General features: G+C 42.3%; 1 protein-coding gene across 6 annotated transcripts in view; it reads left to right on the top strand.

Annotated features, from left to right (window-relative positions):
* Positions 1 to 25,003, top strand: part of PDE8A (phosphodiesterase 8A) — a 258,360-nt gene that overhangs the window by 144,674 nt on the left and 88,683 nt on the right. The window contains exon 1 of one of the 6 annotated variants that reach the window (XM_054042369.1): positions 9,106 to 9,156. The exons of the other annotated variants lie outside the window; for them this stretch is intronic. Coding sequence (XP_053898344.1) covers positions 9,142 to 9,156 — 15 coding nt within the window. The 5' untranslated portion in view covers positions 9,106 to 9,141. Of the gene's footprint in view, positions 1 to 9,105; positions 9,157 to 25,003 lie in introns of those variants that run through there. 6 annotated transcript variants of the gene reach the window in all.

Here is a 25,003-nt window from a genome sequence, read left to right as displayed (position 1 = left end):
AATCAAAGCTATAGAGAAGAATTGAGCCAGAGCCAAGGCCAGGCTCTGGCTTGAATCCACTAACTAAAAATGAGCAAAGCTTTTGAGTCTGACTGGAATCTCTCTTAAAAAAACAAAAAACAAACAAACCTTCCGAAAAATTCTTTTTATTTTTTTAACCATCCCTTTCTTTATTTCCAGTTTTTCTAAGTTTCCTTTCTCTCCTTTTCATTCTGATACTTTTTTTTTCTTTTAGATGTTTTAAATCAGTTGTGGAAAGTGTTCCTTTTTGTGGTGTTTTCCTTGAGACAATCAGGGGCAATGTTCTTGTGGCAGTGCCAGGTCTAATACCACAGGAAGAACTGTGTCCGCTGGAAATACCACGTAAAGTACAGAACCCGCAGTATTTTCTAAAAACAAAAAATGGTTTTGAAAGCAAGTCGAATACTGCAAGGTCAGCTCAAATTAATATTTTGCTTTGTCTTGTCTGTTTGTTTGTTTTTGATGGGTGCTGGGGAATCTCAGTTACATTTTAACCAGGTATTGCTGTTGTACCCTTCTATTTACAAACACTGCTGTATGTTAGTGGAAATGTAGTTTGTGCATCATCTCATACTCCTTTAGTGATGTATAGTTCAACCAATAACTGATAGGAGTCAATCAAACTTCAGCTTTTGTTGACATTATGACTTCTCATTTTCACAACTTACACATTCCAAAGGCATTTTACATCTATGTCTCTGGTCCTACATGTGAGGTAGTTGAACCGAAACAAACAGGGCTGCTCACATATGTAAGTGTTTGCAGGATCAGGGCCACTGAATATAATCAAGTATGCCAAGATTAAAATGGTTACAATAATCTTGAATGCTTTTCAGTGGGATAATGAAGATGTACAGTAAATAAGAGAGCACTTATTCCAAATCCGTCTATAGTGTGGCTGTTTTTTTAACTTTCCTAGCTGCTGTGATCAGAATTCAGGAAAGACTGACTTTATACTTTTACCAATCCAAACTATTTTGTTTTTGCTAAGACTATCAAAATGCCATAAACAAGCCTATTGAGAAATAGAAACTGATTTCACCCCATAAAAATCTTCTTTTTAAATCACAAATAGAATAGATTGGAAGGCTTTGGAAACAGTCTTATGTTTAAGGACCAATTTTCTTTTTGCCCAATGATGATAGCCAGCTAAAGATATCAAGTAAATGATTTCCCAGTGACAATGAGTTAACAATGGCTGTTACACAAGGGATAACAGATGGCCCCTGGAGTGGATACACTCCTGGGCCTTGGCTGACGTTGTAAACCATAAGAATGTGGCTCAAGTGGTTTGTGAACAGCATCAGAACTGCCGGCATGAGTTCTCTCCATGGCCAGTGCTTGTTATTGGTGAGACAGGGTATGCAACTGAACTCTCAAACATGTAGCTTTGAATGCTCAACTTTAAAGTTAAGTTGAACCATTTAATTTTCACTGTAAATTTTACTACCTTTGTTGATGCCAACAACATGTTATTACTGGATTATATTTGATAGAGGTTTGAATTCTACTCTTGTTAAGTGGTCAAATACTGTCATATCCACGGACGTGGCATTATATTACAGCTTGGGAGAAATCTTTAAAGAAACAGTACCTCACTTTAGAATATGTATGACCCTCCCACCCCCTTCCACTGAAAAACACACTCATGAAGGGGACATTTTTACAATTTACTGCATGCTGTATTTAAGGCATCATTCCCTCAGGGGAGAGGTTTGTAGCCATGTTGAAAGGATAGAGGCCAGAATAACAATTGCATAGATGTCCCAAGACTCAGGGAAATCTGGATCCATCCCTATAGTTGGGACATTTGTGCAGAGAACTAATCCCCCTGCTCCTCTCCTTACATTTGATAGGATGGCTCACTCAGGCTGGGCTGCCATTGGCTCTCTGGAATTTGCTGGTGGATCGCTAGCCGTCCCCAGGGATATCAGTTATGGATTGGAAGCCATTGCTGCTCTTTCTGTCAATGGCCTCTGATGGGAGCTGCACCCAGAATAGTGCAGATTTCCCAGAGACCAGTGACACTTTAAGTGGCTGTTCCCTGACACTGACAGTCTAGCCCATCAGTCCCTCCCGAACCCCACAGGAGCCAACCGTGCTATGTTGTCACAAAGGACCCTCTGCAGGCTTGGGGACTAGGCTCACTCGCCATATCTGACCAGTATTTGTGCTCATTTAATCCTGTGCTCCTCCGCGGAAGAGATGATTAGTCTCTTTAATATTTTATTAAAACCCCATTTATTTGTCATGTATTTTCTCCACATTTTCATTCCCATAATCACTGATTAGCAAGACGCGTGTACAAGCAGCTTCTTCCTTTCTAATTAGCTTATTCCTAATGCCAGTTGATTCACTGTCATAATCCAGTTTTATGTGACCTCACAGTCTGCTCTTTCTCTCTTTGCCCAGCTGCTACATTGTGACCACTCCAGACAAAGCACACTAACAATGCTGTTCGCAAAGCTGCATTTATTATAGATTTCAAGTTGACCTCATGTCTGCAATAAGTAACCCCCCCCTCCTTCTTCCCAAGGCACAGAAAATAAGACATTCTCCGCTCCACCCTGCCCAGCCTGCAACCTGCCCTGAAGGTCAACAAAACAGGCTCTGCTGGACAAATTAAACAGAATGGCAGAGGTTTTCAAAATCCATATGCTATGGAGCAGAGACAGTCTGAATGTGTGAAAATAGGCCATGCATTTCTGATGCAGCTTTCTTCAGATACTCGGGGCTTATAGATAATTATTGCTGTTTATGATTTTCTAAATAAATCCATAAACAGTGAAGCAAAGTTAGCTAAGTGAAATCAGGTTAGCACATGGCAATTTGTGAAAGTGCTAGGCAGCAAAAAAAGACCCAGTGTGCTAAGTCACGGCTTAGTCTGACTTCATAGTGGTTATTTACCACTGTTACACCACAAGTACTTTGTGCCACCAGAGCAAAGCGCCCTTTGTCTCAGTGACTTGAATTGATGGCCTCCAGAACAAATGTGATACAGATTTGGAGAAAACTGGAAAGCTGTAGCATTCAGCCAGAATGGAATTTCATGTTTCACCTAAACAGAGTTCTCAATCTAGATCCATTTTCTATTATTAGCCTCAGATCTTTCAGGATTTCAGTGTAGTCCACAGCATTCAAGATACAAGCTGAAAATGTTATTGCTTGTGTTTAATTCTTCCATAACAAATCCCAGCATTCATATCTTTCAAGGAGGAAAAAAACCCCAACCCATTGCTTTGTTAGGTTGCAGAAAATATTTCGTATTGAAAATTTAGTTATAATGACAGTAGTAATGTTTCGTTCACGTTATCCTGTGTTCATTTCTGTTAAAGAAAAAGACTGAAGAGTCAATTGAAGAGCTGTGAAACATTTCTGTGAGTGTAGAGCCTGGGGACTGTACAAATATCAATAATAATGTATAGGCTGTTAAAAATTATTTATAATCTATTGAAAGTTTTGAGGTAGAGATGTAAGCTTTACACCAGTTTGGGTGTATACACAACATGGTATTGTGTGTTATTCCCAGAGGCAGAAATGTTGTTTTGCTCTCAGGCAGAGGGATTATAAATAGAGGGCCAAATCATGTTGAAAGGAACAGAAAGGGAGGGCAGGGCTGTAGCTGTCATGTCAGTGGCACTCTGCTGCAGATCAGGCAGGGGGAATCCCCGGTGATCTCTGTCTGGCTTTGCAAACAGTCAGGCCCCACCTGTGCACTTCTAGCCTCTGACCTGCCCAGTGACACTTCTCTTATCACATCTGACCTTCCCCGATTGCAGGCATTCCCTCTGCAATGTGGGGGGCGGGGGCATGGGGACAGGCATGGAGGGGAGTTAGGACTGCTCCTAGTTGTGGTAATGTAATGTACTATGCTAAATAATGGAAGCCTTACAAGTCTCTATGGATGGATAACTAAAACGCATTGTAAGTCACAACAGGCTTCGAAGGGAGCATGCCATGAAGACCAGCTCTTCCTGATTCTTCAAGCTGACTACATCCTCCTCATTATGTACTGGTGAGCTCCCTAGCAGCAGCCATCAGGGATTGGGGGCAAAGGTGACTGCTGATGTTATAGAATAACTTTAAGGACCACCCCATGGGTAGTCCTGTGAGCAGAAAGCCTGCAGGCTACTTAACTGGACCACCACCAGCTACTGGTCCAGCCTGGACCTTCATCCATCCTTCTGCTCAGCTCCCATCTGCCCCAGGTGGGTGCTGACTCCAGTAGGGCATGGGGGAGTATGGGAACAATAGGGAGCAAAGAATGGAAATGAAGAACTATGAGGAATGACTAAGTAAGGCAGAGAGCATGAGGGGGAGATAAGAAGGCGAGAGCAAGGGAGGGAACATGAAAGGAGGAAGAAGATTGAAGCACGAGGCAGGAAAAGGGAGAAAAGGTCAGAGGCAGTGAGGAAAAGAGGAAACTAAAGTATAGACCACAGTGAGAGGGAGGAGTCATTGTTCCGTTTTCCCTCCCTGGGCCTGCTGAAAAAGTCCTCTCTGACCCCCATCAAAACAGCTCCCAATGAACTGCCCTCCCTGAGGACAAGATACCTGCCTTGTCACTTTGACCATTCTACTCCCTCTGTCTCAGTAAGTGCTGGAGTGTAAGGGGTGCCGGGACAGTCAGCATTACATGGCCGCATACTTCCTTTTTCATTCTTAAAGAACCAACCCTTCACATCGTGACAGTGCTATTGGATTTCTCATGTGTCAGTTTCCTGTGTTCTACATTTTAAAAATGGTCAAATCCTTTGGATTAAAGCTTAGGTTGTTTGATTTTTCATAAAATGGAAATAAATGTGGCTTAGGTTGTTGAAAAAAGATCCAGGGGGAAAGATCTACTCTATCAAATATATAGTCTGTAGAGCATCACACTTGGTAAACAAGCACATACATACAAAAGCCACGCTCATCCCTGTTGTGACCCCCTTGAGTGCACTGGAGCTAGGTGTGAATTGGATCCCAAGAACTTGCTTTTCAAATATTGAAACTGGTTTCCATGGCTTTAAAAGATTTTGCAAGAGGTTTTAGAGTCCATAGGCATTAGAAAGTTCCCAACCTCCCTGTATGCCTATGTCAGGCTCCCCCCATTTGTCTCTTGGCCTTGGGAAAACTTCTGGCAGCATGGACTTTGCTGGGATTGCTATTGGCTCTTCTCCCTTACCCTGGCTAGCTCTGGAGAAAGTTCCCCCACCCCCATATTCCAACACTGGTTTCCTGCAAGCCCCACTGGTGTCAGTGGGGCTTGCAGGACCATGGCTCTGACTGACAACCTATCATCATTAACTTTTCAAAGCTGGGCCCCAAAGCACATGCCTTTGTTTCCCATGGGCTTATCTTGACCTCAGAATACATGATTGTTCTTATTTCTGATACCTTATTTGCTCTGCTGCCTCCAGGGAAAGGACTCCACATGCACGTCTTGAAAATGTGACCCTTCAAATACCAAACCTTCATGTTAGTTAGTTAGTTAAAGAGGTGTAACTACCGCTATGCTCAATGCCTGGGCACTTGTGTGCCTTTTGCCAATTAAAACTACCACTGTGTTAACAAAAAAGTCTTTCAAAATAAAATTCAATAACAAACTGCCCCTTGCTTCCTGCTCATTAAAAATAATCTAATAGTCAATTAAAAGCTTGGCTAAACAATAACATAATCTATGTAAAATTGCGATGTGGTGCTCTGTCCATACTTTGCCAGAGACTATTAATTGGGTGTCTGTTTCTGACCAGTGAGGAAGTAAGAAAGTCCTGTATGGCGTTATCTGGTGATACTAGGCCTGCTGTTTGTATCACACAACCAGGCTTTCTTTAGATCCTACAGACTTCAATGTGTAACTTATGCTGCAGTAAAGGGAATTTCATCCTCCACTGTAAATTAGTTTCCAGCATTAAACTAGGAACACACTTTCTTTCTGTAGGGACACAGTATTTGGACTGTATGCTGCTTACCTTGGGAACAGTTCCTTGTTTTAAATAATAATAATAAATAATGCAAGAGGGTAAAGATAACCAGGTTTGAGTCAACCTGATTAAAGTGAATAGAGATACGGAGTTATGCAGACCCAAGAAAGGGTGAAAAGGCAGCACAAACTGTACCTAAGCCTCTGAGTCATCTCTCCTCTGCTGGCAAGGAATCATTAACCCTTTAGTGGTATTAGCAGAAAATCAGTTTTCAGGTAGGGACAAAATCAAGAGGGAGATAAGCCCTTTGGGGCTGTCTAGGTGGATTGGGTGGGGAGGGAAGCATTTAAGGGCTAAGAGGGAGGGTTCCCCTGTGGTAGATTGGATGCTGAGTGAAACTGCTCCCAAAAGTAGAGTGGGAGAAAAGGAGCAATGGGTCTGGGGGACCTTGTTTTAATGGCTTAGGGTCAGAGTGCTGCTAGGACTAGAGGAGTTTAAAGCAACACAAACTACACCTCTACCCCGATATAACACTGTCCTTGGGAGCCAAAAAATCTTATTGCATTATAGGTGAAACCGCATTTATATCGAACTTGCTTTGATCCACCAGAGTGTGCAGCCCCGCCCCCCGGGAGCGCTGCTTTACCACGTTATATCTGAATTTGTGTTATATCGGGTTGCGTAATATCAGGGTAGAGGTGTATACACACAAGAATGCAATAGCCTACATGAGAGTCATTAGTGGATTTGGAGAATCAAAAGAGAATTTCATTTTTATTATTATTTGTGTTGCAGTAGCCCTTGGGGGCCCCTACCAACATCAGAGCTCCATTGTGTTAGGTGTTGCACATACACATAGTAAGACCCAGCTCCTTCTCTGAAGAGCTTACAACCTAGATATATAGAAGACAGATGAAGAGAATCTGACATACAAGAAGAAGGTTGAGAAGTGAGTCTCAGAGATTTAGTACCTCAGCCAGGGTACGTCTACACTACCCACCAGTTTGGCAGGTAGCGATCTATCTATCGGGAATCGATTTACGCGTGTAGCGTAGACGCGATAAATCGATCCCCGATCGCTCTCCCATAGACTGCGGAACTCCAGCTCGGCGACAGGCGGAAGCAAAGTCGACAGGGGAGCGGCGGCCGTCAATCCCGCGCCGCAAGGATGCGAAGTAAGTGATTCTAAGTCTATCTAAGATACGTCGACTTCAGCTACGCTATTCTCGTAGCTGAAGTTGCGTATCTTAGATCAATTTCTCCCCTCCCTCTCCCCCAGTGTAGACCAGGCCTCAAAGTCACACTGGGAGTTTGTGATAGAGTCTGGAAATGAACCCACATGTAGTGCGTCCCAGTTCAAGATTTTCTTGAAGTACAGTTTCTCAGGAACCAGTAATTATGTCTGGAAAGGATTCCTCTCCCTTCCTTCCTAGCCTGAGGTGCTAAGAGCTGGCTGTGGTATTAGGGGGTGTCTAAGATATCTTGTCTTCATTTAGCCATAATTTAAATATGCTATGCAAGGCATAACGTGCACGGAGGTTTCTTTCACCCTTCTCTGAAATGTCAGGTATTTGCTACCACTGGAGACAGGATACTAGACTAGATGGAGCTCTGCTTGGCTGTGGTATGATCGTGCACATGTTCCAAATGTGAGGGTGCATGACAAAAAAAATCTTAATTGTCCATATTCTCCTCAGCAAATCACTGTTATCGGTAGGTCCACTACTTAAACTTATTGCACTACAATGTTGATTATTAATTCATATGAATGTTTGTTTACATCTGTGTTTAGTAAAAACCAAATGTTTCAGTGCTTTTCTATGTTGTTAATAAATGAATACCTTTGATGTGGTAACACTGTGATAAGGTTAATGTGATTATATTTATACAGTTGCAAAGAAAGAATTGCATGGATGGGTATCCTTGCCAAATGGATTGCTTCATTTTCTTAGTCATTTTATAGTCTGGGTAATAACGCTCAGAAAGACACAAGAAAATAACATTACAGGTAAACAGTGATTTTTTTCATAATTAAAATACATTAAATTTAATAGAAAACACCTTTAAAATCCCAAATCACTAACTGAACTGGGAACTACAGGTAGGCTGAAGGTCAGAAATGTATTTGGATTTTAAAGTATTTGAAAATCAATTCATTTCCCCCTTACCTGCCAAAAGTCCAGATCTCTTGCACAAGATCATAAATCCCTGAACCGGAGCAGAGAGCTGCACTGCCTTGTGTATCTGACACGTCCGAAGAGGGTTGCTAGATAAGCAACAGGGTTTAAAAAAAAATAAATTAAAAATTGGTGCCCACAGGAAAGCTCCTAATTGCATATTTAGTTGCATAGGGTACACATTTTAAAAGCACCTAAGTCAAGACTTTCCCTGTGAATTAGGTGCTTTTGAAAATGGGACTAAGGCACTTTTTTGAAAATTTTACCCATAAATAATTTGGTCTGATTTTCAGAGGTGCTGAGTACCCACATTCCAACTGACGTCAATGAAAACCTGGGTACTTATCACCTTTGAAAATCAGCTCACTCTTAGTTCGGTGCCTAAATATGGATTTTGGAGCTTAACTTTGGGCACTTGGGTTTGAAATGTTATATTATACTTACTTTCTACTAATAAAAAAGAAGCTTTCCTTGGTAAATGAAGGGTCCAAAGTCATCAACTTCTGCAGAATCTAAATCCCATGCTGCAGCACAGTGAAAAGTGACCAGATTCTTGTCCGCTTTCACTGCAGCTGTTGAGTACCTGGGAGACCGTGAATTTACAAGGATCACAACAATTTTAGTCTGTTGTGTGGGTAAGCAGTAAATAGTAGGTGCACAACATCTTTGAAAATCAAGCTTTAATTGTGCACGTTGGGTACCCAAAAACCAAGGGACCCAGAATTAAAGGTCATCTTCAAAAATGTGTCCCCTAATGCCTAACTGATAATTTCCCTAAGCATCTAAGCTCACCTTTCAATATAGCCCTGAACTCTGCATTTGTTAGGGAAAAAGAACTATAAAAACTCCAGTGCTGTAAAAACTGTAGGTGATTTTTCCTTTCCCTACATTGTGTACATACAACTCTGAGACCATAGTGCCGGCTGATACTTGTTTCCTGTTTTACTGAAAATTAACTCCCCCCTCCCTTGTAATTGCAAACTCTTTGCTTTTCTGAACAGAATGCAAACGTGAGAGAGGAAAGAAAATACAGTAACATGCTGTGCTTCAAGGTATGCACCTTTTCTGGGGAAAGCAGTCACTTTTTTCAAGGCCCAAAACTCACATGTAGACTTTTGAGACTGCCTTTCAGTCAGGGCATGGTTGTAATTATTTTTAACGTATTAAAGGCCTAAAGAGCCAAAGTCAATAACTTTTATGACCTGTTTAATGCCAAACATAAAACCAGAAGACTTGATTCTTCAATCACTCTTGCATTTGTTTTGCTTCTGAGTTAGGAATGGTAGAATAAGAAAGTTAAACTACACATTAGTTTTGATATTTATTTAATACTTTTTTTTAATGTACTAATACTTTTTCATGAAGTCCATCAGGCTACCCCACTGGCTAATCATAGCAAAAGAACAAGCTGAAGACACATTCATGCAAAGGAAAATCAAAATGTGCTTTTTTGCTTCTTTATGATAAATAAAGAAGATCTGAAAGTTTTTCCCTTTTTTTAATACCATCTCTCCCTAGACCAGTTATTTTTTTCAAATTAGAAATTCACATTTGGATTGCTGTTGGGGACTCTATGCTAGAGTGATTTTATCTATCCTAGAGATATTTTTTTTCTGAAATTTTTTTCCACTGATGCTATTATTGGTGCAGTTCCACTCGTGGTAAGAATGCTAGACAAATTTGACAGTGATTAGGCAGCTACTGTGCTCAGACCACTGCCTATCATACTGACTGGTATCTTCCCATTGTTTTCTTGTATCCCCATCTGTCTCTCTCTCCACCTTTTGTCTCTTGTCTTACACTTAGTTTAGAAGCTTTTGTGGGCAGGAATAATCTTTTTATTTGTACGACGCCTACCTCAGTCGGGTCCTGGTCCATGACAGGTGCTGTTAGGTGCTACTGCAATACAAATAATAAACAATGATAATTAATAATTAATAGCAGTGGTGTGAGTGGTATGGATAAGGTGCTGGCACTCAGAAGAAGTCTACAAGCTATGGTGATAAGAAAGCCAGTGGCTGCTGGCTCTAGGAGAGCTAGTGTTCCCAGTGTTGATACCAATGATATGGTTGCACTATATTTTCAGAGTAAAGCCGACTGTGGACAAAGCATTAGATGATAGAAGCACTAGTGGAATGACGACATCACAAGAAGGAAGTGACAAAGCTGAACAACTAAGGAATGGAGGGATTTTTAGATAGATTGTTTAAAACACTTTGGTTTTATTGTATTTTTGTTAATATGCATTTAACTTCAGTGACCAATTAACACCTTGGAGAGCAAATTTCTTTGTTACTTTAGTTACCCCGTCCTTTCAATGAAGGTTAAATGTTCAATTAAACATGCTTTGAAACTTCCAGTAAAATGAGGGAAGACCAGATTTGAGATTCCTGATATTTGAAAAAACCTGCACTGGAAACAGGAATAAATAGCTCAATACCAATCTTGGAAAATCCTTTGCTAATTACCATTTAGACAGAATCTTCTTCTGGATCTCCTGTGTTAACTGTCTCTTTAGGGGCTTGATCTTGTGATCCTTACTTGTAGTTTCAGTGGGGCTACTTGGGTGAATAAGGATTGCAGGACTGTAGACTGCAGAATCATTGCGACAGGGACCAGGTTTTCTGTAGTTTGTACACTGCACCAGCACTTAACAATGAATGTTACAAGAGTAATGAATGATGATAGTCACCTTGTTCAGGTCATCTTTCCTTTATATTTTTTATGTTGTACCAGGCCAGCCAATTTTCTCGTCAGTTACTAGCTAGCTAGTAATGATTGGACAGTTTTTAATCATAATGCAATTACAAGTTTGTTTTCCACCCTTCTTCCCTCCGCACAAGCCATTGTTTAATTGAGTAAGTACTTTTTCAGGTCTACAGACTTCATTGATTTATTTCATGCAAGTTCCTTTTTAACTGTCTGCATTTATTACTATGGCAACAAAAATATAAACAGTATAAATGAGTAATAATAATAAGGAATTGTTTCAGAGAACACATTTTGATTCTGTGTAAGTTTGTTGTTGAAACAAAAGAAAGGGATGGATTCCTTCTTTCACAGGACAATGTCCAGAAAGAGAACATACTGCACTAGCAAGAGGATGGATCACCTCAGTGACAGCCTTAGTCTCATGTATTCTTTGTAAAAGCATTGGGACCTTGCAAAGAACTATTCCAAATTTTGGAATAAAGACCCAGAAGTTATCAGAATTAGCCTATTTTGAAGTCTGGGCTTCTTTGTCCAAAAGGCAGCCTTTCACTAGGAATTGTTTGTCTTCTGTGAAATTTTTGCTGGAATTTAACTCCCTAATTCTGTGTACCTGATTCATTTCCCTCGCTGCTCTACTGCCCTGAGAGATTGAATGCGCCAGCAGCTGTTTCAAGCTCTCATCCTGAGGTTGTTACACTCCTCCAACCAAGACCAGAAACAATACAATGAGACTAATCACAGTCAAACCATACAGCTCAAACACTACTGGTGAATTCTCTAATACCCCCACATTCATAATCCACAGAGTAAGCATTTTGGGGCAGGGACTTTCATTTATATGTTTGTAAAGTACCTCGCACAATGGGACCTCAACGTGTTTGGCCTCTGCAATATAAATGTTAAATAATAAGCTTTTCTTTTTTAAACTCTTATGGAGTGAAAATAACAATGTCCCCAGACATCTTCCATGAACAGAAAAGGATGCTAAATACATAAGGGCAGAACCTCTGCTGGTGTAAATCAGTGCAGCTTGATTGACTTCGTTGCCTCTACACCAAGAGCCTGATCTCTAGAATAAGTTGTTTGCCTAGTTCCACCATACATTGTCAGTAGTTTATGGGAAATGCTGGGGAAACCTATTGAGAGGATATCCTTAGATGCAGAAGTAGTAGTACAATGGCTTGCAACTTATGGAACAATAGAAGTTCAGTGGTAAATTGGTGGGGGGATTTGGGCTTGACCTTGTGTCTTCTGTTGGTGTTTATGTTGTTTTAATCCCTTCTATGAGGGCCTTGAACTTTTGGATAGGCATTTCTTTGGTTCTTTAATACACCTACAGAGATGTGGGCAATGGAATTTATTCAAATAAACACTGCTGGGAAAATTGTAACTCTCTAAGGAATAGAACTGTAGAGGAGCGGACTCACCCCTGCGGCACCTCCTGCTGGTGACTTCCGGGAATTAGCTTGTTCCAGCTCTGAAGCACCCTCTGCAGGCTGGTGATCTGCCTGTCCTCTGGCCCCCCTGTCCCTCCCTGGACCCCGGTGCCCTTTTACCTGGGGTGCTGCCCCCAGCAGCACCCCCACAGTTCTGGGTCTCCCCCTCCCAGGGGAACCCCCACCCACTATCCCCACTTTGCCTCAGTCTTGGCTACTGCCCAGTCTCCATCTAGCCCCCATTCACTGCGGCAGACTGCAGAATCAGCCACGTATCACAGGCAAAGGGGTTCGGACCTGCTGCCTCTGCCTACCCATGTGCTGCCCCCTGCAACCCAGTACCTAATGGGCCTTATCAGGCCTGCAGCCTTCCTAGGCCGGAACTCCCCGGCTCCCTTGGCCTTTCCCCAGCCCTGCTGCACTCTAGGTACTTAGTTAAACTCCCTACAGCCAGGCCCTTCTCTCTCTGAACACAGAGAGAGACTGCTCTGGGCCGCTGGCTCCCAGCCTTTCTATACAGGCCAGCTGTGGCCTGATTGGGGCGTGGTCCAGCTGCAGCTGCTTCCCCAATCAGCCCAGCTTTTAGAGCTGCAGCCCTCTAAGGGCTGCTTTTAACCCCTGTAGCCCTCTTTCAGGGCTGGTTTCAAGCCCTTCAGGGCAGGAGTGGGTGTCCACCCGCTACAAGAACATAAAGGGCCAGATTTTCAGTTGGTGTCAACTGGCTTAGTTCCATTCCAGAGGAGCAACTCTGGTTTCCACCAGCTAAGGATCTGGCCCATAATGTGATACTGGCTCTGGATACTGGCCATTTGGATTAAGGTAATAACAGTAAATTGTAGATGCATCAGAAGTTACTTTCTATCTGTAAGAGACGACATTGAGATTAAATTATCCAGAAATTGAAGATAACAAGACTCAAAAGCCACTTAAGATGGTGTTCTTAGGAGGCATATATACAATTTTAAGAGCTTGGACATAACCTACTACCTTCCACCTTTAATAACTGGTTCCTTAATACATGGTATAATGTTAAAATGGAAAAATTAGCATATTCTTTCCAAATAAACAGTCTGTTTTTAACAGTATAGACGATAGTGCAAATTCGTCACTGGTGGAAAGAGTACATCTCTCATTGAAGTCTATGGGAGCGGTGCCTGCTGATGCCAGGACTGAATGTGGCTCTTCGGTTTTGGATTATCCATTTGAACATCTGAAGAAGCTACCAAGAGAAACAATCTATGTACCAAATCTCCTGAGTGAGGTTGAGGCTAATAAGCCCCTTCTTCATAGACTTTGATGTACCATATATTTATGCACATGTATGTGCAGAAACTTGAGGTGATTTAAAAGATGCTTACCATGTTATCTTCCCCACATTCCTCCAACCAATACACTTTTGTTGAGTTAGGGCAGAATTTTGAGATGCCTTTATAAGAGATGGAGCGGCTGGCAAAACATTGTCCAGGAAGGTCCCTCAACTTTAGATTTCAGTTGGTAGGACATAGCCAACGTTTGCTGGCCTTTAGGATGTGCTAAAAGGCCCATGTATTTCAGCAGTTGAGGGGGATGGGGTTGTGGTATGTGAGATGGGAAGCTTTTATTTATTTATTTTAAAATTCAATGTAGGGTCTCAATGGGATTTGGCACTTCTGTGGTATCTGAGATTGGGCGGTTTTGGTTATAAGACCGGGCACTAGTTGTTTTGCTGGTGAGGTTTGGCCGCTGGTCTGCTATTGCTATTGTTTTTATGGACTGTGATTTCAGTCCCATCTCTTAGGGCATCTTGAGCCATTGGGTAGGAATTTTTGTTTGGTGGTCTTATTGTGTGTTCAAAGTGAAATAAACAATGGTTTGTTTAAACAACAATTAAGAAAATACTTTTTTTTTTGTATGGAATTTCACAGAGTGTGAATTTTAAAAATAACAAAGTGGGGATTATAGTAAATACAAACATGGCAATTTCCTTATTAATGCAACAGATTTGCTATTGCATGGAAAGCAAGAGAGAAAGGAGATGGCATATGAATTTGCTGTTATCAGAGTTGCTTTTGCTCTGTTAGCTTCCTAGTCCCATTAGGACACGAACTCTGATTCCCTTGACTTACTTGCAAGTAAACAAGATTTAATATACAGTTAATTACTTTTGTGCTACAATGTTAAGCCCACAGCTTTCCACCCAAAAAGCAAATTCTGTTTTCAGAATGGTTAAAGGCTTAGCTGATATTGTACAGTATGTGCACAAAGCTTTTAAAATGTTTAGTTGACTATGGGCCTGATTTGCTATTTAAGCTGTGTCATACTATGAGCCATTCCCCTATAACAAGCCAAGATAAAAAGAGAAGCAGTTTTCCATTCTAAGCAATCATTAGGCATTACACAACAATTTCCTTTTTGCTTTTTGGTCTGCCAAAGCCTCATTCAAGTTAAATAAGATAAGTGCAGCCAGTTTATTGTTTTCTTTTCAGGTCTGAAGTAAGCTTTTTTTTCTTGTTTTGCAAATCTTTGCAAACTTCTTTAACAAGCTTATATTCTCTAGAGGTATCACTAAGGATTGGTTTTAACTTGTGTTTCATGCTCTCCTATCCATGTGGAATATAATTATACAGAAACCTTCTAGTCCTCAGATCTCTGGTGTCTCTAATACAGTACTTAGTTAATACGAGCCAAACCTACATTTCAATTCTCTTTTAAAGACTGTCTGTCAAAGCCAGTCCTACTGCCATCTTAAAGGCAAGATGTATTCATATAAACCTGAGCTGATTTTACTAAATATGAATATGTAGTATGGTCCTTGTGGCACATAGGCACATAAGCCCCAACTGAGAAAAGCACTTAAGCATATACTTAACTTTAAATTCTGTTAACTTCAATGCGACTCAGGCATGCGCTTAAGTGCTGTCCTGAATAGGATGCAACCCTGGGTCAACGCAAGATGTAATGCTGATTAAGGGTCTAATTTTTCAAAGTGGCAGCCCACAGCCGTGTGCAATTGAATGCCTAGTCTGTATGTACATTTATTACAGATGTGCCTACAATTTGGGGATCTGCACACCCAAGTAGACTTTATATGCCTAACTGGCCATTTGTGCGTGCACGTGCTTACACATGCAGTCACAATAAATGTCAACACAAATTAAGAAAGCTATTGCATAGAGCCCTGGCTTCTTGAAAACCAGGCACTAACTACATTGCTAACCCATAAAATCTGTAAAATGCATACATTCTTTAATTGTTTGTTAAACTATTGACTGAAATGGAAAATTAAGAGTCCTTTATACCCAGTGAAAATATGAGCTCTCTTCATCTGTCCTTCCACCCCAAAATTAATCAGTCTCCTTCCTCTGATTGCATAGGATGATCCATATCCCTGTCTTGATTTTGTTCTTCCTTAGCTCCTCCTATGGTATCTTCCATACTGGGTCATGCAGGAGAACCTGGTCTCATTTAGTTCCTTTGGCCATTGTTTCTTATGTATGTTAGGCCTTGGTGCTGCTGTTCTACTGCATGACAATCCACCATTCTGATCTTCCCATCTCAGGAAACCCTGGTGATTCAGTGTTTCCTTTGAAAACACTGGTTCAGATTTTCAAATTCAGATACTGAAAATTAAGTCCCTAAGTATGGATTCAGGGGCCTAACTTGAGTCACCAAAATGTGAATATTTTGATCCCTACCTTTTTACTTTCTCTTAGTGCTTAATACATCTCTGATTTAGATTCAAAGTCAACGTTTTTGACACAGTTCTACTAAATGGGCACAGTATTGCCAACTTCAGATGTTTTAAAAATCATGAGTTAGGCCTGTCACTGATTTCCCGGGCGATGCTCTGGAACTGCTCCCTACAAAGCCAGTCAGGACTCTGGTGAAGTCTCCTCTCTGTGAGCAGACTGTCGTCAGGGCAAGAAGCTCATACGGCTTCCACCTTCCTGGGTCTGACCTTTGGAGCATTCAGCATCCTCTGCCCCTCTGTGCGCTTCCCACAGCGAGTCCACCCTGGCGGGGTCCTGGGGAAGCCACAGGGTCCTGCGCCCCCACTTCGCAGTCAGACGTGACTCTGAGTCAGCCAGTAAAACAGAGGTTTATTAAATGACAGGAACATGGTCTAAAACAGAACTTGTAGGTACAGAGAACAGGACCCGTCAGCTGGGTCCATCCTGGGGGCCAGCGAGCCAGGCACCCACGTCTGTACTCACTCCTCGTCCCCCGCTAGCTCCAAACTGACTCACCCTCCAGTCCCTCCTCCTCTGGGCTTTGTTCTTTTCCCAGGCCAGGAGGTCACCTGATTCCTTTGTTCTCCAACACCTTTAGCTATCTCCTTGCAGGGGGAAAGGGCCCCGGCCATTAGTTGCCCGGAGACAGAGTGCCAGCCATTTATGCACACTGGCCCTTTGCTCTGCAACAATCTCCCCCCACTAGAGACTTAAGAAATGCATAGGGGAAACTGAGGCACCCACCCATTATTCAGAGGAAACATTAAGAACAGTCCCAGTTCGTCACAGACCACAAAAAGTCATGGGATAGGCTTGAGGCTAATGAGTTTTAAAAAAACAACAACAACCCAATTTTGGATTCTTTCTGTTTGTCTTCTGGGTTTTGAGCCTTTTATTATTCAAATTTTTTAGCTTTTTTTCTGCAACCATGAGGGTTAGAAACTTATTTCCTTTTTTAAATGAAAACTGATAGCCTCATGTAAACCCACGACTCCACAAGCTGGGGCTTTCAGAAGAAAAAGTCTAATGCCATGACACTCGTTAGAAAATCTCTAAAATTGGTAATACTGATGAGGACTTGGGAAAGAAGACAGAACAACTGTGGGGAGAAAGTGGAATCAAGTTATTAAAAGAAAACACTGAATTTCCTCTAACCTTTATTTAGAAGGCCCTATCTGAGCATTTTACAGCATAGCACTTCCATGTTCTGAGTAGTGTAAAGAATTTCCTGGTGGTAGGGTCTAATATATTTGAGAGTTGAGAAGAAGTCTATATAATAGTCCTGTGTTCAGAGACATCCTAAACCTAGAAAGCTTAGTGATGTGTTGCTTATTCAAAAATATTCTGCATTATTATTTTGAAATTATATCTCACTCAGAATTTTTCACTGTTTACTCGTATTGAGAACTCCCAGCTACTGTCACGTTCTGGCATTGATTCCTTTGGGAGTTCCTCTCCAACCAGAGTTGAAGGCAGCAACTTAGGTTTCTTCATTCTACTGTGCCCTTACGTCTTGTCTCTCTCTTAGAATTAAATTTTAACATAGCATTTTATACAGGTTTTGGAATTTCCAGAGTCAAAATAACTGTGTTTAGTTGATAGTGACTTCAAGAAATACATCTCTTAACTCACGGGTGGGCAAACTTTTTGGCCCAAAGGCCACATCTGGGTATGGAAATTGTATGGCTGGCTATGAATGCTCATGAAATTGGGGTTGTGGTGCAGGAGGGGGTGAGGGCTCTGGCTGGGGGTGTGGGTTCTGGGGTGGGGCTGGGGATGAGGTGTTTGGGGTGCAGGAGAGGTACTCCAGGCTGGGACCAAGGGGTTCGGAGGGTGAGAGGGGTATCAGGGCTGGGACAGGGGGTTAGGGCACGGGACGGGGTCAGGGGTGGAGGTTCCAGGTGGCGTTTACCTCAAGCAGCTCCCAGAAGCAGCAGCATGTGTCCCCTCTGGGTCCTACGCGGAGGCATGGCCAGGCGGCTCTGCGTGCTGCCCTGTCCGCAGGTTTTGCCTATGTAACATCCATTGGCTGCAGTTCCCGGCCAACAGGAGCTGGGGGGAGTACGCTTGGGGTGGGGGAAGCATGCAGAGCCCCCTGGCTGCCCCTAAACGTAGGAGTGGAGGGGGGACAGCTGGAGCATAGGAGAAGGGCAAGCCCAGACTCTGCTCCTCAGTGGGAGCTCAAGGGCCGGATTAAATTGGCTGGCGGGCCAGATGTGGCCCGTGGGCCATAGTTTGCCCACCCCTGTCTTAACTCCTCGTAAAAACGTTGTGCAATGTGGCATGATAGCCTTTACGGTGAATATAGTACATTTAAGAAGCTAAGGATATCATCATATTCTTGACGATCCATTTGAAAAATAAACGTAGTTTTTCATTTATAGTTGTTATATTTACTTGCTATCTTAGCACTGTCATTCTATTAAGGCTTGAATAATGAGTATTGAATATTTGTGAAGAAAACACAGTTTTCCTTCTAAAGTGATTTTAGTGCTTGTTCTGTTCAAGGATACGAGACTGACAGCACTGGTAACAGAAGTCTTTTATTTATCAACAGAACAGGAACTACATAGGCCTCAGCCAGGCAATCTTTTCAACACATTTCCCTGTCAACAAGCTTTGCACCCTTTTGGGAGAAGTAGCCTCTAAGGATGAGGGTAGTTTAGTCCACAGAACCATTTAATTTTAGGCATCTTGGTGTTGATTGCCAAGTGTGCCAATTTTGATAAAGTATACAGGCCAGATTCTCATCCTGTGAAAATCGAAGTAGCTCAATGGCTGAGTATCTAGCCTTAAATGTATCCATGAGGAAACTGTACTGAGACACACAGTCACCTAGATCTTTGAATGACCGGTAGCATGCCTGTCACAGTAGACCTGAGTCAATCTGAGTCTATCTCCCTGGGTATGCCCGAGCCCAAACTTCAATGCTTCAATTTTACAGACCCATAGCTCAGGTCCTGCTAGCCCGAGTCAGCTGACATAAATCGACCGCTGAACGCTCTCCCGTCGACTCCAGTACTCCACCAGAATGGGGACCGCAAGCGGAGTCAATGGGAGAGCGTCAGCTGTCGACTTACCGCGGTGAAGACACCACGGTAAGTAGATCTAAGTACGGCGACTTCAGCTACGCTATTCACGTAGTGTAGACAAATCCTAAATTTGGCACAGATTTGAAGATTTGGCCTATATGTTTTGAGGGATTAAAATTACTCTCCAGCCTTTAAGATTATTTGGATTCATTAACAATAATTTAATAAGCAAAAGTTTGTTAAATCCATGAATTGAATATAAAACACCTCAAGAAATGGGAATACATTTTCTCACACACACGTGTGTGCAGTTGTCTTTCCTCATAGGAAATGGAGACAGCTGCAGATCTGTCACTCATAGTACTCATCACAAGACAGACTTCCCAACATTCTAGAAGTTCTGCTTCTCTTTATAAGATGACTTTGCCTTCTATATTTGGCTGTTTGAAATTTTGCTACCTAGGTAGCATTCTTGCACTGGAAGGAACAAAGTAGTCACTCTTAAGAATCAGTTTAGACCAAGAAGAATCTTCTCAAGAATTGCATCAGGTCTCTCCTTAACGCCCGTAAAAACGAGTGTGCATTATTTTGTGTGATCCTTTGATTACATTTACACTGTTACAGGGTTCGTGATTGTTCGTTGATTATGAAATGTAAGCTTTGTTGTTTCATGAATGGTTTTCCATTCCCTCCTTTCCTTCTTCAGTTTCTGCATTCCTCTCGTAATCTGGGGTAATTTTCCCCATTTAGCTAGATGTTTCCATCCCCACCTTCAGATAACCTACAATTATCTCCTAATAGGCAATTCTATCCACCCAGCCAGTAGAAATACACTGCATTGTTTTCAACATTTCCAAGTACTTCTGAAATGAAGTATTTCAAAGTATACATTCTTATTTGATGACCTCTTTGGCTATACGGTGATTATTAATCATTACAGAAGCAAGAAAGAGGAAATGACATCAGTAGATAAGATGAACTATGCAATAGCAGAAGCTTTATTCCCATTGAATACACTATTCATTTACACAAAAAGATCATTTCTCAATTCAAAGAGGAATATTCTAATTTAAGGTCTAACTTCGGCCATATGTCAAAATCTCTATGGAAACAAAGCTTACTACTGTGTAGTGATCCCATAAGAAACACATTCCCCTTTGTAGATGAGCTAGTAGTAGGTGCATCTAATCTTTGGAGCTTTCGATTTTTTTTTTCCAGACAAGCACTTTTTTTTTTTTTTTTAAACATCAGAAAACATTCTTTTCCTTTTTAATTTGTTTTTACGATGATAAAGATAAGATTTTTGGTTTTGGCCAGTTTGCTAATCTAATGTCATTAAAAAAAAAATAGGACACAAAATATTCATTTTCCTCCAGATTGCTGAATGGCTTTATGAAACGTCATCTTAGATTCTCTTTGATTATTTAAATCCATTACATGGACAAGCAATGAAACCTGTAAAGATTTCAGAATAATCAATGAAATAAAATATTTGTATATAAAATGTTCAAAATAATATAAGTGAGAATGACAAACATCTCTATATAATAAATTAGAAAAGAGGACTCCATAATAGCCTATTTGGAAATATGATGTGGGGAGATATAGCAATCTTGTTTGCAACGTGTATCTCACTGCTCTGCTATTGTATAGAAAATTGGAAAATGCTTGACCATGTGCTTTTCATTTTATATTGCATCTTCCAGCCAAGGATTTCAAAGTGCCTTAGAAACATTAAATCAGCCTCACAACACTGGTGTATGTGGGTATGTGTGTGTTCCCACCATTTTACAGGTATTAGTCTGAGGCTCAAAATGGTTGAGTGACATGCTCAAGGTCACAAAACAAGTAACTGTCAGAGCCAGGAATAGAACCTTGGCACAATTCCCTCTGCTCCCACCACTGGATCGCAACATCTGCAATACAAGTGCTCAAGAAAGGATGGCTGTTTTTATTTTATTTTATTTTTTTAAAGTGGAAGGGAAAATTTGAAAGCCGTTTTCCAGGAACTTTCCTCCGATTATAGCTATCTCCACTCCTTCAACTGAGATGCTTCTATAAAGGTTCAGTTTGCAGAAATGTAAAGAGGGGAGGTAGGGGAAGGAAGGTTCCTCATAATAGTTCTGACAAGAAATATATTAAAAATAAGAGAGAGTAAACCCTTATCAACACATTGGTCAACCCAGCCACCCACCCTTCCTTTACTATGCTGACCTTTGTGCTGTCAAACAATAGGATTCAGCAGCTTCCCTCATATTTAAGGCGATACACTGGCTGCCTGTAGTCACCATGTTTAACTGCCATTGAAATAAATTAGAGTTTGGTGGTTGCTAAGTGACAATTGAAGGCCCTAAATAAATACACACATATAGATAAAATCCAGTAGTTTTAGAAAGCCATCAGATTAGAGCACAACTTCTTTCTCTATCCATATACTAAAACACCAGGGCTTAAAGGCCTGAAAATAAAAGGACAATGCTAGCAAAGAATGGTGATAAGATGGCAGATACAAAAGTTTTGCAAAAAGCAAGACTTCTGACATAACAAGTTAACTTATTAGACTCGTTGACACATCCACATGAATATTATTCTCCGGTAAATATTTTGGAGTTTCTCCAGGATAATCTGCTTATTATTGGAAAGTCAGCTAGCAATATTTTTTGGAATTTTATGATGCCACCAAAGTGAAAGGAGGGTTTAGGGCACTCAACGTGTCATGAGAGCATGCCCTTAATTTAGAGTACTCTTTCTTTGTTATACTCAAAAAAATAAATGAGGGCTAAATCCATATTTGATGTAAACGGATAGAACTCAGTAGACTTTAGTGGAGCTATGGTAATTTATACCAGGGGTTCTCAAACTTCATTGCACTGCCACTCCCTGTCTGACAATAAAGTTACGACATGACCCCTGGGGTGTGTGTGTGTGTGTGGGGGGGTGTCGGAGCCTGAGCCCTGCCGCCCTGGAGGGGGTGGGATAGGGACCTCAGGCCAAGCCCTGCCTCCCCAGGTCTGGGGAGATGGTGCTGCAGTCCGATCCCCTTGCCCCAGGTTGGGGTGGAGCTCAGGCCCAGCCCTCGGTCCCAGCAAGTCTAATGCTGGTCATGGCAACCCCATTAAAATGGGGTCACGACCCACTTTGGGGTCCCGACCCACAGTTTGAGAACCACTGATTTATACCATCAGAGGATTTTGGCCTTGAGAATGTTATGTTTATACATACAGATGTCCATGTCATACTTAAGATTTAGCTCCACCAGTGGAACTAATCTGGGCTTTTTGTTACATAGTCCACACAGACTTTATTACCCACCCTTAAATATGGGAGAATTCTTGCATTTTCAATAAAATTGGAAAAAACATAAACACAACAACAACATGCCTGGCATTTCCAGCTTTATATATGAGGCTTGTGTTAAATTCAGGGATTTTTTTAAAAATCGGTGATGCTATTATTGCTGTTAAAAACTAACACATGGGTATGACTGCGGGAAAATATGAAAACAGAAAGCCTGAATCTTCTCTCACTTACGCTTCTAGGTCCTCTTCAGATCTGACCCAGCTCAGTAGTAGCCAAAACTTTTTTCTATTTGATGACTATTCAGTGCTCAATATAAAATGAGTTGGAGGTGCTTGTTCTGATTCATAGTAAATTATTGCCCTGTACCATCAAACTTCTACCTTGGTTAGCATGAAATAGCAACCTTGTTAGCAGACTCAGCAGAGAAGCTAAGACCTTGTCTACGCTACAGAGTATTGTCAACACAAGTTATGCCCACAATCAAACAACGTTATAATTACATCACTTGTGCAGGTTCACATAACGCTTTTTCTGTCGGCATGATGCGTCCACAGTTGGTGCTCTAGCACAAGGTTCTCACAACAAAATTTTTGGTGGCCTCAGAGTGCAGCCACCAACTCTTGCTGGTGGGCACTCTGACAATTTTTCCTAAAATACTTAATTAACTTTAGGAAAAACAAATAAATATGCACAGATACACTGTAATCTATCTAAGTAGGGATTTTTTTGCAGACTCAATAATAAAAATAGTGTACAGTTGTCTCTATTCGTTATTGGACCTAAACAGAATAGAAACACAAATAAGGTGCTTGTCATTTTTCTTATTGTTTCTTTTGCTTTTTTGGGTAGCTTTTTTAAAGACTTGCTAGCTAGTGAGTGTGATGTGAAAAGTGATATTAACAAACAAATATCACTTGTCACCACAGACTTAGCCCCGGCAAGCCCCGCAGACAAATTAAGCCCTGTATGGGGAGGTAGATATAGAGACAGCAGGGGCGGGGTGATGCGGGCACTGGGGGAGGCAGCAGGAGGGCAGAGGTGATGGGGGATGAGATTTGGGCCAGAGCCCATCACAATGCATCCAGGGAATGGAGCCTGAAGCCCCACACCCAGGGGACAGAGCCCAAAGCCCCATGGCTGGAGCCTGTCAGCCGAGGGCTGACGCCCGATCCCACTGCCCCCGGGAAGGTGGGGAACTCACTGGCTGCCTGTTCCTCCAGCTTGTGTCTCTCCAGAGGGGGGCAGGGTCCAACCACTCCTGGTCGCCCCTGAGGAGGGGCCACTGCTTTGTTCCCCCCCCCCCAATCACCCCCCAGGAGGCTGTGGCTGCATGTGCACACGGTGACCGCATTTGAGAAACGCTGCTCTAGCATTGACAGTGAGAGCAGTGCACTATGGGTAGTTATCGCACTGTGCTACTTGCCACCTTCTGCAGCTAGGAGTTGTGGGAAGGTAGAGTGGATCGCAGTGCATCATGGGTGCAGGCTCAGTGTCCCATGATGCAGTTTTTTCTGTCCGTCATTCCATGAGCTTCTGACTGTGTTTCGTGGCATTTTTCTATGGCCCGTGTTTACTGTGTGCTCGCCATCTCTGTCTGAAAGGATGGATCCTGCACTGCTTTCTACTGTTGTGGCCACTGTTATGAACACATGGTGGCTGGTCGTGCAGTATATCATGAAATCCCAATCTGAACAGGAATCAGAGTTACCTGACCTGCTGTGTGCCCTGGAAAGAAACACCACCAGATTACTATTGTCATTCATGGAGCATCTGAACATGGTGGATCGTTGCTTTTGGGCTCGGGAAACAAGCACTGAGTGGAGGGATCGCATTGTTCTGCAGGTCTGGGATGGCAAACGGTGGACGACTGGTGCAGGAAAGTTTCCTACAATAGGGGGAGGAACAAAGCATCTCTTCCAAGGAACCTTCGGCAGAGGATTTGCGAGTACCCGCAGGAAAGTTTCCTAGAAATCTCTCTGAAGGATTCCTGTGAAATCTCGGTGTGCATTAACACACTGTTCCGCTGCACCACTTAGCTGCACAGGGAAATGTGGAGCACACACAAACACAGCTAATCTTGTACATTTCAATCCCTTCACCCACTTCTGCAATATACAGAGCAAAGGACAGCTCTGCCTCATAACTGAGCAGCATCAACTCAAAAAGATCGCTTACCAGGGCTTTCCTCTCCTGCATCATGAGTGCCAGAGACTGGCTAGACCCCTTCGGAGTGGAAAAAAGGTCCTGACTCGCTGTGCCACTGGACGACCCTGTTGTGTGCTCTACATCATCCTACAACTTGACTTCCTCATCCATAACTTTGTCCTCAGGCTTGAGTCCACTGTCTGTCGTCTCCAGCCTTGCAGAAGTATCCACGGGGTTCTTGGCGGTGGAGGTGGGGTCGCTGCTGTGGATAGCGTCCAGCTCCTTATAGAAGCAGCAGGTCTTCGGCGTAGCACCAGAGCAACAGTTTGCCTCTCATGTCTTCTGGTATGCCTACCTCAGCTCCTTTATCTTTGCACAGCACTCATGTGTCCTCCATTCATAGCCCTTCTCCAACATGCCATGAGAAATCTGATCGTAGGTATCTAAGTTCCTACGGCTGGAGCGGAGCTGGGACTGCACATCCTTCTCTCCCCACAGTGCCAGCAGATCCAACAACTCAGGTGTGCTCCAAGCAGAGTGTGTTTGCTGTGTGGAGCCGCCATG

The sequence above is a fragment of the Malaclemys terrapin genome, chromosome 10, assembly GCF_027887155.1.
Source record: "Malaclemys terrapin pileata isolate rMalTer1 chromosome 10, rMalTer1.hap1, whole genome shotgun sequence".
Lineage (NCBI taxonomy): Eukaryota > Metazoa > Chordata > Testudines > Emydidae > Malaclemys > Malaclemys terrapin.
The sequence above is the reverse complement of the archived record's forward strand: the minus strand, read 5'-3'. Positions and strand labels throughout refer to the sequence as shown.